Below are 18,410 nucleotides of genomic sequence, written 5' to 3' on the forward strand. Positions count from 1 at the left end.
TGGGTTAGGGGCCCATACAGCTCAGTATCTGTTGCTGGGAAGGACATGACTTTAAAGGAGCAAGAGGAACTCATTGAACTGAAACAAGATCGTGGTTTAAAGCTAAAGTTTGCTGATCTTCCTTTGGACAGTTTTTGGTTATCTGTTGCCAAGGAGTTCCCCATTCTGGCCAACAAAGCTATTTTGACATTGCTCTCATTTTCAACCACATATCTATGTGAGCTGAGCTTCTCAAGCTTGACTGCGATAAAAACTAAAAACAGAGAGAGACTGAGAACTGTTGAGGAAGAGCTTCGTGTGTGTCTTTCTAACATTCCTGCCAGGATATCCCTTTTGTGTTCATCGAAACAGGCCCAGGTTTCACATTAAGTGAATATAAATACATTTAGAAACTATATTATTAACTATATGTATAATATGTACTGTGTAAGAGTGTCATTTTGGTAGGTGGTGTGCCCCAGGATTTTGTAAATGTAAAAAATGTGCTGCGGCTCAAAAAAGGTTGAAAATCACTGCTCTACAGACTCGTCACTGATGGCTTACCAGAACGGGGTTTCTCCACCAAACTGCCAGCTTCCTTCAACTGCTCATCCCACCGAGTAATGCTATTCCTATGTGGTGGGGCTTCGTTATAAACACGCTGATATTCACGTTGCACTTTGGTCACAGATTCGAATTTAGAGAGCCACAGAACACACTGAACTTTCCTCTGTACCGTCCACATCTTGACTGGCATGGCCGTGGGCTGCTCCACTGTATACACAGTGTTACGCCATCATCTGCATATGCACACATGCTGCCACATCATCCTACAGAAACTGGGAGGGTTTTCCTTTTATTTGGTGCAGATTTCATATTTCTATCATCTTTTGTTGCTTTCCTGTGACCAGTCAAAAGTGCACCATGACTTTATGGACACATTGTATTTATTGTGGCCTACATATTCCTTCTGGGTTTTTCCCCCTGACCCTCAACTAGCATTCAATGTGAAGGAAGACACTCAGAAATGATTTCCTGAAAAATGCTAAGCATCTTCCTTGTGGAATAATAGGGTAGAAAGGATTACTTGGTTTCTGGTCCCTCTCAGTTGAATACTACATCATCATCCTAAGTGAGGCTTCTAGTGAGCTTTAGAAACCCTCTCTTGTTTCAAACATTTTATGTTTTCTGTTTTTCCCCCACTGCTTGCTCTTAAAATTCAATGCACAAAACTTGCCAGTTTCCCATGGGTGAAGATGTGGTCTTGAACAGAACTCTAGCGCCTGGGGCAGAGACCAAGGAGCCATCCCCAGCGCCCAGGCCATCTTTGCTCCAATGGAGCCTTGGCTGCGGGAGGGGAAGAGAGAGACAGAGAGGAAGGAGGGAGGGGGGTGGAGAAGCAAATGGGCGCTTCTCCTATGTGCCCTGGCCGGGAATCGAACCCGGGTCCCCCACACGCCAGGCCCACGCTCTACCGCTGAGCCAACCGGCCAGGGCCTACTCTTCCAAATTTTAACTGTAAGTATAATGAAACACTAGACTGGAATGCCAAAAGAACTTTATAGAACTTATAGTGAGTTCTAAAAGACAAAAGAGCTACACTCTGCAAAACGGAGAAGCTGCTGAGGTGACTGAAGGCAAGGCCTGGGCTGGAGGGCACTGCCAACAGCTCTGGAACTGTGCTAACAAGTACTTCTGGATGTTAGATACAGACAATTGACCAAAAGCCTCACTGTAGACAAGAGGGATGAAAACATGGTTCCCATTTGCTTAAAACCATGGAAACAACAGTGGGGTGAAGGAGGTTACTGGGCTTTCTAAGCTCTCACAGCCAAGAAGTACAAAACAAACACCTGTCATCATTTATTAATTTTTTTTTCTTAGAAAAACATGTTTTCCTAGTGTCACAATGTAGTTTCATTACTAATGCCACCTTCATGCAGAAAATTTTTTTCTCTGCTTTCATTTGTTTTTAACTTCAATTTCCATCCACTGATCTAAAATTTCAGTCCCTCTGTCACTTGTAGAAATGATAGAAATAAAGTATCCTCTGGGCAGAATAAAAAGAAAAGTAGGCCTGACCTGTGGTGGCACAGTGGGATAAAGCGTCGACCTGGAACACTGAGGTTGCCGGTTCGAAACATTGGGCTTACCTGGTCAAGGCACATATGCAAGTTGATGCTTCCTGCTCCTCACCCTTTCTCTTTCTCTCTTTCTCCCTCTCTCTCTCTCTCTCTCTCTCTCTCTCTCTCCCCTCTCTAAAAATCAATAAATAAAATATTTTAAAAAAAAGAAAAAGAAAAGTATAGAAACGCTAGGGCTCACACTGACATTCACCCCTCAATGGAGGAGGGCAGGCTCCCCAATCACAACCTGACAATGGCAACTCTAGAACTAAACACTTGGAAAGATCATAAAGAAGGGTTTTCTCAGAGAAAACATCTTGTCTAATATTTTTTAAAGATTTCTTTGATTGATTAAAAGAGGAAAGAGAGAGGCGCATTGGGAGGAGCAGGAAGCAACAACTCATATAGTTTCTTCCCTTTAATTCGTTGATTGCTTGTTCTACGTGCCTTGACTGGGCAAGGCCAGGGTTTTGAACCAGCGACCTTAGCATTCCAAGTTGACACTTTATCCACTACACTACCACAGGCCAGGTTTGTCTAATATTCTTATTAAAAATAGAGAATGAGAAAACATGCTAAGCAAAATAATGTGGATGTTGGATGACGGCAGAGTAATGGTGCTGTGAGAGAGTTTTCACCACATTAAAAAGCAGTAATGCAGCAAGGGAACCCCAGCTGGGCTTGCAGACATGCCTGAAAAGATCCATGCATCAAATCGACTAAAGGCAGAAAGGCTAAAATCTGAGTTGGAAGACAAGAACCACTCACAGTGGGGCTTGGGAGAGGAGAGAAATGTTTGGAATGTAATGGCTGGGTCTCCTTCTGCCAGGAAAGGCTTAGACATTGGGGGGCAGTTGGAGAGATACTACACAAAAGCAGCAGCAAAACAGGTGGGCACAGCCAGTGTTCCTGTGGTCTGCCAACAGCCTGCAGTCAGGACAGCAACAGAGAAATACAAAGTGCAGCCCCAGCCTGACCAGGTGGTGGTGCAGTGGATAGAGCATTGGACTGGCATGCGGAGGACCCAGGTTCAAAACCCCAAGTTCGCTGGCATGAGTGCGGGCTCATCTGGTTTGAGCACGGCTCACCAGCTTGAGCCCAAGGTTGCCGGCTTGAGCATTGGGTCATTCGGTCTGCTGTAGCCCCACAGTCAAGGCACATATGAGAAAGTAGTCAATGAACAACTAAGGTGCCACTCTAAGAACTGATGCTTCTCATCTCTCTCCCTTCCTGTCTATTTGTCCCTCTCTATGTCTCTGTCACACACACACACACAAAGTGCAGCCCCAGCCTCACTCTCTTCGGTGGCACAAAGAATGGCAGAGACAAACCCAAAAGCTAGCTCTCCAGAGCCACTCTCTCCCCTGAAGAACAGAGGTGCTTCACATCTGGTCCCGTGGTCTGTTGAGGCATGGGGAGGAGTGCCTGGAGGCCTGAGTTCATCATTGTTTAAGTCATACAGGATGCCTCATAACATGCCTCACTCATCATCACCACTGCAACCCCACTTCCATTGAGACAGCAGCTTTTCACCGGATGTTAGCCCAGGAATTTGACGTAAAATTTGTAATACAGCGCCACCTACTCGAAAAAATGGAAAAGTGCAACACAAACCCCTTTTAAATTCACTTGGGTTTTGTTTTCCCTTTCTTCTTTGGTTTACCCTTTTGTGGGCATTTTGTTTGTTTTTGATTATTTTTTTTGTTCTTTTTGTGGTTTTTACCCTATTTTTAATTTTTTAAAATTTTTAAATATTTTATAGTTGTTTTTTGTTTGAGTTCTTAACAATACCACTCTCAAATGACATCAAGGCAGAAAAAAACTAATATCATGGCTACCTAAGAGAGAGATGTAGTTCAGAAAGAAAATGAAAATTCTCCAGAAAAAAATCTTAATTATATGAAAACGTTGGAGTTAAACACTAGAGAATTCAAAACAAGTTCTGAAAATAACAAGATGCGAGAAAACACTGACAATGTAATGAGCTCAGAAAACAAATTAATGAACAAAACAAGTACTTCACCAAGAGAACTGAAACTTTAAAAAAAGAGATAAAGATCTCAATACAGGAATTGAGAAATGGACTACAAAGTTTAGCTGATAGAACAGGTTAGAAAGAGTAAAGAATCAGTGACATAAAAGGGGAAGACAAAAATAGATATGCTACAAAGAGAAGAGGAGACTCACAAATTTTAAAAAATGAGAGCACTCTTTAAGAATTGTCTGACTCCATCAGAAAGAGCAATATAAGAATAATGGGTATATCAGAAGAGGAGAGGGAGAAGGGAATGGAGAGCCAATTCAAACAAATAATTCATGAGAATTTCCTAGCCCACCGAAAGAGTTAAATCCTCGAATCCAAGAAGCAAACAGAGCACCTAGTTACCTCAACTCATACAAGCCTTCTCCAAGGCACGTGGTGATAAAACTGTCAGGCATCACTGACAAAGAAAGATCCTCAAGACAGCTAGGGAAAAGAAGACCATAATACATAAAGGAAGACCCATTAGGTTATCATCAGATTTCTCAGCTGAAATCTAATCTCTACAAGCCAAAAGAGATTGGACCTAAACATTCAAAGTACTGCCTGACCAGGCAGTGGTGCAGTGGATAGAGCGTTGGACTGGGATGCAGAGGGCCCAGGTTCGAAACCCTGAGGTCACCAGTTTGAGCGCAGGCTCATCTGGTTTGAGCAAAGCTCACCAGCTTGGACCCAAGGTTGCTGGCTTGAGCAAGGGGTTACTCAGTCTGCTGCAGCCTCACAATCAAGGCAATTATGAGAATGCAATCAATGAACAACTAAGGTGTTGCAACAAAAAACTAATGATCCATGCTTCTCATCTCTCTCTGTTCCTGTCTGTCTGTCCCTATCTATCCCTCTCTCTGACTCTCTGTCTCTGTAAAAAACAAAACAAAACATTCAAAGTACTGAAAAAGAGGAATTACCAGTCAGGAATTTTATATCCATCAAAGTTATCCTTCAAATAGATATAAAGGAGAACTAAAAGGAGAACTTTTGCAGATATACAGAAATTGAAGGAATTTATCACCAGAAAATGCCCACTGCAGATGCAAAGAACAAAACAAGTAAAAACCACAAGTAAAAGCTCCAACAGGTTTACAATATAAACAAGGATAATCTGTGACAACAATAACATAAAAGGGGAGAAAATAAAAACCTTCCGTAGCAAAGGAGAATGGAGTACTGAAGCACTCATAAGACAAAGGACTCTTGTATATGTGAAAACGTTTTTCTCAATAATCTAATAGTCACTCACGAAAAAACCAATACTGAAATACATAACTTAAAGAAAGAGGGAACAGAGAAAGTACAGAGTATGACCAAACAAAAACAATTGACAGAAACACAAAAGAACAAAAGAAGACCGACAATCACTAGAAAACAAGACATAAAATGGCTATAGTAAATTCTTAAGCATTATTACCCTAAAAGTAAATGGACTGAACTCACCAAAAAAAGGCATAGAGTAGCAGATTGAATCAAAAAGCAAAACCTAACCATATGCTGCCTTCAGGAGACATAGTAGACTCAAAGTGGAAGGTTGGAAAACAATTCTCCAAACAAATACGCAAAGAAAAGCAGGTGCAGACATACTAATATCTGACAATGCTAACTTCAAGACAACAAAGAGACAAAAGATGGGCATTTCATACACATAAAGGGGAGACTATATCAAGAAGATACAACACCTCTTTATATACATGGATCAAATCAGGTAGCAACAAAATATATAGGACATCTTCTAACACAACAACAAAAAAAGAAAACAGACAAAAACACAATCATACTGGGAGAACTCAACACACTACTGACAGCTTTAGGTTGATCATCCAAGCAGAAAATCAATAAAGAAATATTGCCTTAAACAACACACTAGACCAAATGGACATAATAGGCATTTATAGAAAATTTCACCCCAGAACATCAGGTTATACCATTTTTTTCCATTGTGCATGGAACATTCTCCAGGATAGACCATATGCTGGACAAAAATTTAACCTCAACAAATTCAAAAGATTGAAATTATACCAAGCATATTATCTGACCACAAGACTTTCAAATCAGAACTCAACTACAAAGACAAAAAAAAGAAACCCACAAAAATGTGGAAATTAAACAACATACTTATAAAAAATAAGTGGGTAAAGGAGAAATAGAAGCAGAGATCAAAAGGTATATATAAATAAACTAGAATGACAATATGACATATCAAAACTTCTGGGATGCAGCAAAAGCAGTAAGTTTTATATCATTACAGGCTTTTATCAAGAAATAAGACCTCAAGTAAACAACCCATCATATCTTACAAGAACTAGAAAAAAACAACAAAGGCAACCCAATGTCAGCAGATGAAAAGGAATAGTAAAAATTAAAACTAACTGAAACAGAGAACAAAAAGACTATAGAAAAAATTAATACAACAAAGAGCTGGTTCTTTGAAAATACCAATAAAATTGAAAAAAACCTGGCTAGACTAAAAAAATGAGAAACGAAAAATAAAAATAAAAAAGATAAAAGAGAAATGACTCATATAAACAAAATCTGAAATGAAAGAGGAGAAATTATAGATATACAAAAGATCATACTAGCTATGTCAACAAATTGAACAATCTGGAAGAAATGGGTAAGTTCCTAGAACTATACAATCATCCTAGACTGAGTTACGAATAAGTAGAAAACCTAAAGAGACCTATAAGCAGGAAGGAAATATAATAGAAACCACAGTCAAAAATGTCCCAAAAAATAAAAGTCCAGGACCAGATGGCTACACTAGTAAATTCTACAAAACATTCAAAGATATGGTACCTATCCTTCTCAAGTCTCCCCCCAAAATTAAAGAAGCAATACTTCCTAACATATTTTATGAGATCAACATAACCCTGATACCAAAACCTGGCAAGGAAAATACAAAAGAAAAAACCAGAAACTTTAATGAATATGAATACAAAAATCCTCAACAAAATACTAGCAAATATTATAGAATACAACATTTTACAAAAATAATACATCACAATCAAATGGGATTTATTCCAGAAGTATTGTAAATCGATCGATGTAACACATCATATCAACAAAACAAAGGACAAAAACCATATCATTCTATCAACAGATGTAGAAAAGTCATTCGATAAGATACAATATCCATTTATGTTTCAAACACTCAATAAAATGAATATGGAAGGAAAGTACGTCAACATAATAAAGGCCATGTATGACAAACCATCAGCCAATATCATCATACTAAATAGTGAAAAAATAGAGGCTTATCCTCTGAAATCAAGAACAAGACAGGCTGCCCACTCTCTCCACTCTTATTCACCATAGTTCTGGAAATTTTAGCTAGACCAATCAGGCATAAGAAAGAAATAAAAGGCATCTATATTGGGGGAAAAAAGAAGTAAAGGCACCACTTTTTGCAGATGATATGATCTTGTATATAGAAAACCTCAAAGTCTCCACTAAAAAACTATTACAACAATTAACAAATACAGTCAAGTTGCAGGATATAAAATCAATATAAAAAAATCTGTTGCTTTCCTATATGCCAACAACAGAAACTTCAGAAAATGAACCAAAAAAAAATTTTCTTTACTATTGATTGCAACAAGAATAACAAAACTGCCCTGGCCGGTTGGCTCAGTGGTAGAGCGCTGGCCTGGCGTGCAGAAGTCCCGGGTTCGATTACCGGCGAGAGCACACAGGAGAAGCGCCCATCTGCTTCTCCACCCCTCCCCCTCTCCTTTCTCTCTGTCTCTCTCTTCCCCTGCCGCAGCCAAGGCTCCATTGGAGCAAAGATGGCCCGGGCACTGAGGATGGCTCCATGGCCTCTGCCTCAGGCGCTAGAGTGGCTCTGGTTGCAACAGAGCGATGCCCCAGATGGGCAGAGCATCTCTCCCTGGTGGGCATGCCGGGTGGATCCCGGTCGGGCGCATACGGGAGTCTGTCTGACTGCCTCCCCGTTTCCAGCTTCAGGAAAAAAAAAAAAAAGGCAAAAAAAAAGAAAGAATAACAAAACTACCTAGGAATAAACTTAACAAAGGATGTGAAAGACTTATATACTGAACACTACAAACCATTATTATAAGAAACTTAAAAAGACACAATGAAATGGAAAAACATTACATGTTCATGGATCAGAAGAATCAACATAGTTAACGCTTTGAGTAGTACGAATATTCTCAAATGTTCATGTACTTCCCCGTGCCTCCTGACCATCCAGAGTATGATTGGTCGTACATGTACAATGGCAACGTTAAAAAAAAAAAAAAAAGCAAATGTATGTTCTTCTTGTTTCCATAAATTGGTTATCAAACAAATAAAATTGAAACTGGAACTAATTTCCTTTCCTGAAAAAAGAAACTCATTCCCGGGCATCAATGAGTGTGAAAAAAACTCACTACTCAAAAGGTTAAAATAGCCATATTATTCAAAGCAACATACAAATTTAATGCAATCCCCATCAAAATCCAAATGTCATTTTTTAAAAATATATCAACCAGGTTTGTATGGAACCATAAGAAACCCCAAATACCCAAAGTAATCCTGAGAGATAAGAATGAAGATGGAGGTTATCACATCCATCTGACTCAAATTATACTACAAAGCCATGATAATCAAAACAGCATGGTATTGGCAGAAAAACAGACATACAGACCAATGGAACAAAATAGAGAGCCCAGAAATAAAATCACATATATATGAACAAGTAATCTTTAAAAAAGGCACCAAAAACACACAATGGAGAAAAAAAACTAATAAATGGCACTGGGAAAATTGGAAAGTCACATGCAAAAGAATGAAACTTTACTACCATTTGTCCCCACACACAAAAATTAATTCAAAATGGATCAAAGAGCTAAATATAAGAGCTGAAATAATAAATTACATAGAATAAAACATAGGTACTAAACTCATATACCTTGGCCACAGAGAACAATTTATGAATTTGACCCCAAAGTCAAGGGAAAGAAAGGCAACAATATATGAATGGGACTACATCAAACTAAAAAAAAAACCAAAACATTCTGCACAGCAAAAGAAACCAACAACAAAACAAAAAGGCAGCCAACTACATGGGAGATGATATTTGAAAGTAAAAGCTCCCATAAGAGTTAATATCCAAAATATATAAAGAACTCACAAAGCTCAGCAACAAACAAGCAAACAATCCAATTAAAAAATGGAAAAAGGACCTGTATGTCTTCTTCCAAGAAGACATACAAATGGCCAAAAGATATATGAAAAGATGTTCATCTTCACTAGTTATTTGAGAAATGCAAATCAAAACTACAATGAGATACCACCTCACACCTGTTAGACTGACTATTATCAAGACAGGTAATAATAAATATTGGAGAGGCTGTGGAGAAAAAGGAACCCTCATTCACTGCTGATAGAAATGTAAACTAGTACAACCATTATGGAAAAACATGTGGTGGTTCCTTGAAAAATTAAGAATAGAATTACCATATGACCCAGCAATTCCTCTGAGTATCTACCCAAAAAACTTGAAAACATTTGGTACGTCAAGACACATGCACCCCAATGTTCATCACATTATTCACAGTGGTTAAAGACTTGGAAATAATCAAAGTGTCCTTTGATAGAGGATTGGAAAAGATGATGTGGTGCATATATACAATGGGATACTAAGCCATAAGAAATTATGGCATAGTGACATTTATGACACATGGATGGACAATGAGAACATTAAACTGAGTGAAAGAAGTAAATCAGAAAAAGAACTATATGATTTAAACATTGGTGGGATATAAAACTGAGACTCATGGACATAGATAAAAGAGAAGTAGTTATCAGGGAGAAGGGTGTGGCTGGAAGGGTATAAAAAGGGGCAAATATAAGGTGATAGAAAATGATTTGACTTTGGGTGATGGGTACACAACATAATCAACAGTTCAAATGCTACAGAAATATTTACCTGAAACCTATGTACTCTTATTGATCAATGTCACTCCATTAAATTTAATTTCTACTAGATTAAAAACAATGTGGATGTCATGGAAGTAGGGAGAAAGAGTTAACAGGTACAAAATCAAGATTCAATTAGAAAAATACAGCATAAAATTATTAGGATAAGCTGTCAATATAACAATGGAAATGGAAACTGTTATGAATGAGATAGTTGAAGTTGTGAAATGTATAATGAAAGCAATTAGGAAAAAAAATAAAAAACCTCTTTTGCACCCCAAGTGAAATATAGAAAAATCATGTTTCTGTGAATTAAAAATGAAAAAGCTATAACTACATTATCAATGTTAGTAGTACACCTTGAGTTAAAGAAGCAGGCAGTATAAAATGCATTTCCCCATCACAGCACATACCCAACCCCATCTTAACAATCAGGTTACAGAACAACATTTGTATTACTCCCAGTGTAATTCTTTTTCTCCATTCCTTACTTCTAAACATACCTGAAGTTAAGGCATTTATCAAAAAATACCTAAATTTAAAGCATCTGTATAAAAATGTTTTTCATGTGAAAAATTCTAAGGTTTCAGAAAAACACATTCACATAAAATTGAACGAAGAGGCCAAAAGCGGGAAGAAATCAGGTCAAGCCTCAGCTAGCCAATTTAAGCCACATTAGAGACAGCCTTCCCAGAACCAATATGATGCATCATATTTGGGGCCCTGCCACTCTGCCTTTATCATAGTATGATGATGAGTAACTAACTGAGGGGCAGGTCCCTGAAGTCTGACAAGAGGAAAATCTTTCCTAAGACCTGGAGGAATGTAAGGGCCTGCCTGGACCAGATGCCAACCAGAGGCCCAGCCTTCCGTTCAGAAGCTACTGGAGAGCTGAGCCAGTGGGAAGGTGTCACCTTGGGGGCTGCAGAAATTCCTGTGAGTGTCTACCTTCCAATGTGGATAAAGAGAGAAGAAAACCAATTCGAACAGTTCCTTTTTCTACCTCTTCTAGGCGCCGCCTCTGTTCTTTCTGCTGTTCAATCCGTTTCTGTCTCTCTGCCAGCAGCTGCCTTTTATACTCTTCCTGCTCCCGGAGCTGTTGCTCCTGAAGCAGCTGTTGTCTCCGAAGAGCCTCAGAACGTTCCTTGTTCTCCTGCTGCAGTCTTAAGAAATCCCGACGAAGAGTGGATTCACCAGGCACGTTAACAATGGAACTGTAGGAGGAAGCAGAGCTTTCAGAGGGTGCAGGTAACTAACTCTCACTGCCCTCTAGAGAGCACAGCTCAGGGTCCAGGTCCAGCTTCACTGTCGTCCCTTAACAAGCTCTTCCACTCTGAGATTCAGCTAGTAAACGCATGGCAAGAACTACATCGACACTTGCCCTGGCTGGATAGCTCTCCACCAGTGTCAACCCAAGCACAAAAGTTGCCATTCGATCCCTGGTCAGGTCACATACAGGAACAGATCATTGTTCCTGTCTCTCGCTCTCTCTCTCTCTCTCTCTCTCCCACCCTTCCTCTCTTTAAAAATCAATAAATAAAAAAATTAAAAAAAAAAAAAAAACTACACCTGCAATTCAGTAGTATTTATCTTCTTTTAAAAACTCTGGCTCACCTGTCTAACTAGGTGGTGGCGCAGTGGATGGAGCGTTGGACTGGGATGTGGAAGGACCCAGGTTCGAGACCCCGAGGTCACCAGCTTGAGCGCGGGCTCATCTGGCTCAAGCAAAAAGCTCGCCAGCTTGGACCCAAGGTTGCTGGCTCGAGCAAGGTGTTACTCAGTCTGCTGAAGGGCCACAGTCAAGGCACATATGAGAAAGCAATCAATGAACAACTAAGGTGTTGCAATGAAAAACTGATGATTGATGCTTCTCATCTCTCTCCATTCCTGTCTGTCTGTCCCTGTCTATCCCTCTCTCTGTCCCTGTTTAAAAAAACAAACAAACAAAAACCTCTGGCTCTCCACTTCCGATTCTCACATAACTCAGATTCTAAAATTAAAGGTGAAATTAGTATCTTTCATAGCCTTTCTCTGACCACCTTATTATCCATCAGTAAAAGTTATATCATGTTCTGGGTCTGCCAGGAAAGAAATAACAGAGCAACCTTTAGTACTTACTTACCTTACTTCATTCACTTTCTCCATCCAATACTCTAAGACTTATCGTGTGTACCCTCCTGCTTTCCTTATCTCCAGATCAGCAGCTGAGCCCAAGTGAGTCCCAGGAACTAACCACTGATGAACCAGCATCAATTCTAGCTGGGCTCCCTTCTCCACTCCTAAACACCTAGATTAACATGGCAACTAAATCCCCTTACACGGTCTCTTTCATTAGATGATGCTCCTTTCCAGAAACAATCCTACTGCTCATGAAATCAATACAAATGACTAAAAGTCTTAGTTTTGAATGGATTCAAATCTTCTCTGTAAGAAAAACAAGATATGGAGATTTTCCCATAAGTTCTCTTATCTCTTGATACATTCTCTTCTATCCACCATTCTCTGCACACCGACCCCACAGGTCTTTCACCCTCACACTATGTTCAATGAGTCAGTTTTGTGTACCTACAGCATGAACCAGGAGAGACCAAGATTACAATTGTAAAGCCCTACATTCTCTAGTTAATAATTAGTTATCGTCAGGTTCATACTACTAGCTTCTCAACCCTCTGCTTCCCAGTATACAGGAAAGCCAGACACAATCAAACTTGGACTATAAAATGGACCAGGACAGAATATGCCCTAATAAGGGAAAGGAAATGCTGGTCACCATACTTGTGGGAACAGCAACACAAAACAAAAATGTTCTGGGAAAAACTGCTGTTTTTCAACATCCCACGAGCACACAACTCCTCGTTTGCAGAGCCGTTTTACGCCCTATGAGACGCTCCCCAACCATGCCTCTTCCACCAGTAAAGGCAGCGGTGAGCTCCCCTGCCCCAGGACCAAACACCACCCCACACCTTTCCAAAGGACCTGGGAAGGGGCAGCGACACAATCTCGGTAAAGAACCACTGGGTACGAGGACCCAGAGCGGGACAAGTTTACAGGAATCTTTCAAAAAACAGAAGAATGGAAGAAATGAAGACACTTTCAACATAGTTTAAGATTCCTTCATACATAGAAGTGGGCCTTCTGATACCCTGGCATCACTCTTGACAATGTCGGAAGCTGAACAGCGCCTGTGATACTACCTTGGCTCTCCTTCCTGTTCAGGAACTTCCTCCTCTTCTTCTTCACTGCCGCTGTACTCATATTCAGTCTCATCTATTAAAGAAAGATGAAGGTAACAGTTTACAAATCACAATACACATACAAGCATTTCCAAGATGTGGAAATAACAATGTGTACAGAGCACACGGGGGAGGGAGAGGCACGGCGCCACACTGCCACAGTGAGTGGTGGCAGTTCCCTGGGCTACCCTTGCTCTCCCGACAAGGGCAAGTTCTGCCGCATGCAAGACCACCATTTATGGGCTGCGCGGCTAAGGGGACCTGGCTGCAACAGAGGCTCCAGAGCCCTGTGCACAGAAGAAACATGACCCAAGAGCATCAGCAAATTCAGAAAATCCACTTTGATGCCAAGAATCTAAGGAAAGAGCTTTAACTGCCCAGCAGTCCTGGAGGATCTGCCTGAAGTGCAGCAGAGAGAAGTCTGCAGGGCTGATGTAAAGTGAAGCATGAAGTAGACACTATGGCAAAAAACCCCACAAAACCAAATGTTCCCATGTATAGAGAATTCAGGAGAAACTGATGAAACAATAGAGCAAATGGAGACAAAAGTGGCTCTTCTTAGACCAGACTAAGCAAAAGTTTCCATGTGAAAATAACTTATTTTTACTTCAACAGATTTTGTGCCATTTCCAAAGAGTAACAGTTCGTTTCATTGGACCCTGAACTTAATGTCAGTACCTGGCTCGCAGTGAGCTTAGAGTGACCAATTTCATTCCACAGAGCAGTTAAAACTAGTAAGGCTGAAAACATTTATAAAACAAAGTCTCCTCTCAAACAACAAAAAAAATATTTTTAACTTTATTTTAGAGATGTAAGTTTAAAAGTCAGTTTCCAGTTATAAAAAAGGAGACAGAGAACTTAAACTATGCTTCAGTCTATATTATATATAGCTATAAGCATGTACTACATATATCTATCAACTCATCTACATATATATGTGTGTATATATATATATAAGGTCTACCAGAAAGTTGTCCGTTTTTGGAATAAAACAAATCACAAATTTTTCTTACTGTCAATAAACTTTATTAAATAATATAATTGCCATTATTATTAATGATTTCTTGCCAGTGTAAGGACAATTTGTATATCCCATTTTTGAAAAATGTTTTATCTTCTGATGCGAAAAATTAAACCAGTGCTTGTTTGATATCTTCTTCATTTTTGAATTTTTTGCCCTTCAAAAAATTTTGTAAGGACAAAAACAAGTGATAGTCAGAGGGTGCTAAGCCCGGGGAATATGGTGGATGCAACAGACATGCTTCTGTAGCATTTCTTCCTTGTTGAAATTCGTAAAAATTACAGTGGCATAAATGAACTTTATCAGTAGCCATGGGTACACTATTGCTTCACACATAAGACTAACGTGAATCAACTTTTGGTTAATTTCCTACGTCAGTATGTATACATTAAGTGATAAAAATAGAGAGGCACACGTGCGCCAAATAAACATGTGCTTATGTGTCAAAACTTGTGATAGAAATGGACAGAACTTTCCGGTAGACCTGATATATGGCATTAGTTCTCCTACGCTAGACCATCAATACTATATAATTTTAAAGAATATAAAAATAGCTAGCTTCCAAGGGAAATTCCACCTAAATAATCTTTGGAGTCCTTTAAATAGATACTCTGGGAAGTTTAAAATGTTGTACAATGAACTGTTAATTACTGATGAAGAGGCTAAGGGTATTTGGAAGGTGACTTAATGTAAAGAGAAAAAGAATACACTGTGATTTGAAGATAAGGAATGAATGAAGGTAAGGTGCCACTGTCCCATCTGTAAAATGTAGATGATGAGAAATAAAAAAGATACCCCAGGCCAGCTACATATAAATGCCTGGCAGAGCAAATGTTCCATGGCTGTCAACTGGTACTAAGAAAGCAATGGGAAAATAACCCAATATGCGAATAACCCTGCCCCCATCCCTGCCAAAAAAGTTTTACTTTGTTGCAGCTGCATAACTTAGTGTATAAAAGGTTAATAACTTTTATGATTGAATACATGGAGGGCAAAATAGTCATTACAAACATCAATGCTGACTTCAGTCTGAATACACCAAAGCTGTGTAGGGCTGAAATGAATATATAATCAGCTCAGTACAGGGTTCCAAAGATTACTGTGACTGACTATTCTATTGTGTTGAACTTGGATGGCTCTTTTTATAAGTTTCTTCTTTGACCTGGAAATCAGACTGTCAAAACAAATTCATTAATAAGAGGCCTGTTATCCAAATGTTGTTCTGTGAAGTTACCACAAGAATTTGCAAAACAGAAAGATCAGTGTGTCTCCCAGGAAGAAATACAGATGGCCAACAGATATATGAAGAGATGCTCATCTTCATTAGTTATTAGAGAAATGCAAATCAAAACTACAATGCGATACCACCTCACACCTGTTAGATTAGTTATTATCAACAAGACAGGTAATAGCAAATGCTGGAGAGGCTGTGGAGAAAAAGGAACCCTCATCCACTGTTGGTGGGAATGTAAAGTAGTGCAACCATTATGGAAGAAAGTATGGTGGTTCCTCAAAAAACTGAAAATAGAACTACCTTATGACCCAGCAATCCTTCTACTGGGTATATACCCCAAAAACTCAGAAACATTGATATGTAAAGACACGTGTAGCCCCATGTTCATTGCAGCATTGTTCACGTGGCCAAGACATGGAAACAACCAAAAAGCCCTTCAATAGAAGACTGCATAAAGAAGATGTGGCACATATACGCTATGGAATACTACTCAGCCATAAGAAATGATGACATCGGATCATTTACAACAAAATGGTGGGATCTTGATAACATTATACGGAGTGAAATTAGTAAATCAGAAAAAACCAAGAACTACATGATTCCATACATTGGTGGGACATAAAAATGAGACTAAGAGACATGGACAAGAGTGTGGTGGTTACGGGGGGGGGGGGAGAGGGGGGCGCAGGAGGGAAGGAGGAGAGGGGGAGGGGGGTAGGGGCACAAAGAAAACTAGATAAAAGGTGACGGAGGACAATCTGACTTTGGGTGATGGGTATGCAACATAAGTGAATGACAAGATAATCTGGACATGTTTTCTTTGAATATAAGTACCCTGATTTATTGATGTCACCCCATTAACATTAATAAAAATTTATTTAAAAAAAAAAAAAAGAAAGATCAGTGTGAACTAGAGACCTCAGGGAAGACACTTTCATCAAGCTGGTGAGGAAGCTTCACCTGTACCTTGATAGAAAGAGAGGGCGTGCCTGATAGGTGGATGCAGAGCACATCAAACCATGACACTGGGGTGGAAAGAAGCCTCAAGCATCAGAGCAGGTTGATGCGGTGCAGTTAAAAGGAGGAAGGTCATCAGGTGACATGTGTGGCCCAGGCCTAAGCCCAGCTCCAGCAGCAGAGGAGAACACTAAGAGCCCCAGGCGTCCTACAGCAGGATACCCAGTGAACAACGATAACATTCAGAGCTGACGCTCAGCAAACCCTGAGTGACGTGTGCAGAGCACCACATCCACTATGAAGTACCAAGTGTAGCAACAGAGACATCCTCCTAAGGAGGAGCCGTTAAAGCATCCCACCATGCTGACAGCACAGCCCTGTGGACTCTGCCTGAAACCTGGCTGGACGAGGCCCTCAATCACTGCACAGCAGAGAGACTCCTCCAGCCCTGGGTGAGTGAGCACAGATTCACAGTGGGGACACGAGGAACCTAGTGTAGTTGGCAAATGAAATGATGAAAATGAAAACAGGTTTGATACCTTTCTCTCCTCTCTTCTTTCTGGTCCGGTCTATATGGTCCTTAAGCTGGATTCTAACTTGCCTTTCATTTGGTTGATCCCTTATGAAAGGATGTTTCAAGAGCTGTTCTGTGGAGGGCCGCTGCATGTAATTCTTCACCAGGCACCCTTCTATGAAACTAAAAAACTTCTTTGACCTATAAGATGAAGAAAATAAAGATCATCAAATTTCTATCACAAATAGCAAAGCTTCAAAATGTCAATAACTTCTAAGCCTGAAAGCAAAGAAGGGCTTTAGGATCATCGTGAGCATCCTGCAAGTTCACAGGAACGACACCGGGGCCCAGACTAGGTGCTGAGGACGCTGGGACCAGGAACATGACTCACACACTGTTTAAGGGTTATACCCTACCACTGACAACATGCCATAGACAGTCATGAAGGAAGTCTGCTTTAAACGACCTAGGTTTAAATATAATGTTGCTTCTTAACCATTTAATCATAAGGGTAGAGGCGAGGGAGTCAAGGGGAAGTTTTTGCTATAATGAAGGCAGACGGAGGACAGATGTCTGGAACCTAGAAGACAAGGACAACATAGAAATAAGAGAAGGAGCCAAGTCAGTGAGGAAATGCTGGGGACTCTTGAACCTGTTCATATGATATTTAAATTAGTCTCAAACTGGTTTATTTATTAGTTCTTTATGCTTAATGTAGACAAGTGGAAATAACAGTTAATTTTAAAGGGGGCAATGACTCTGTTACCAACACTTATCAGAGCAGCCACTTGGGTTTTTGCCAAGATATGCCTGGTCAGGCTGACACTCATCCCTAGTCTTGGTCCAGACACTTTTACCCATGACACCTTCTGAGCCTCAGGTGCCATCTCTGCTGATAAGCCTTTCCAGGCAACACTCTACCCGACAGGCCCCAAGTGAGGAGCCTTTCTTCTGGGGTGATCTGCACATAATGGGCTGTGCTCATAATGTTTCTGTCTCCTCTGCTGGTCTGAAATGGTCCAGGTCAGAAACTGGTTCTTATTGTTCAGTTGTCAGCAGTGCCCAACACTGCGTATGGCAGACTACGATAGGTACACAATAAACTTTTGTTGAATGAATGAGTTATTCAGTCTTTAAAAATGCGATTTAAAAACTAGTTCAATTCTTTCTAATTGTTTTACTGCTTTTAAGAATCATTTCTGTTGTCCTGTATCTCCATTCAAACTTACTGGGGTTTTTTTCAATTCAACAAATATTTATGGATCAACAATTTACATTTGTTTAGGCTAGGCTCTGTAAGAAATATACACAGAAAATAAAGTGGAGGATACTTATGTATCACAATAGCAGATGTAGCATCAAACTTAGAGAAGAAAAAAGGGTTACTACTACAGT

At 39.9% G+C, this 18,410-nt stretch overlaps 1 protein-coding gene across 44 annotated transcripts in view; it reads right to left on the minus strand.

The window, feature by feature from the left end:
• MAP4K4 (mitogen-activated protein kinase kinase kinase kinase 4) overlaps nt 1-18,410 on the minus strand; it is a 224,485-nt gene that overhangs the window by 58,727 nt on the left and 147,348 nt on the right. For all 44 annotated transcript variants that reach the window (XR_010750307.1, XM_066377200.1, XM_066377198.1 and 41 more), the window contains exons 10-12: nt 17,041-17,216; nt 13,251-13,323; nt 11,060-11,270 (exon numbers count right to left, since the gene is read on the minus strand). Coding sequence is in view for 43 of the 44 variants with exons in the window: in XM_066377200.1 (XP_066233297.1) it covers nt 11,060-11,270; nt 13,251-13,323; nt 17,041-17,216 (460 nt within the window). In the remaining variant the exon portion in view is untranslated. The remainder of the gene's footprint in view (nt 1-11,059; nt 11,271-13,250; nt 13,324-17,040; nt 17,217-18,410) is intronic.

Source organism: Saccopteryx leptura, chromosome 3, assembly GCF_036850995.1.
Source record: "Saccopteryx leptura isolate mSacLep1 chromosome 3, mSacLep1_pri_phased_curated, whole genome shotgun sequence".
Classification (NCBI taxonomy): Eukaryota; Metazoa; Chordata; class Mammalia; order Chiroptera; family Emballonuridae; genus Saccopteryx; species Saccopteryx leptura.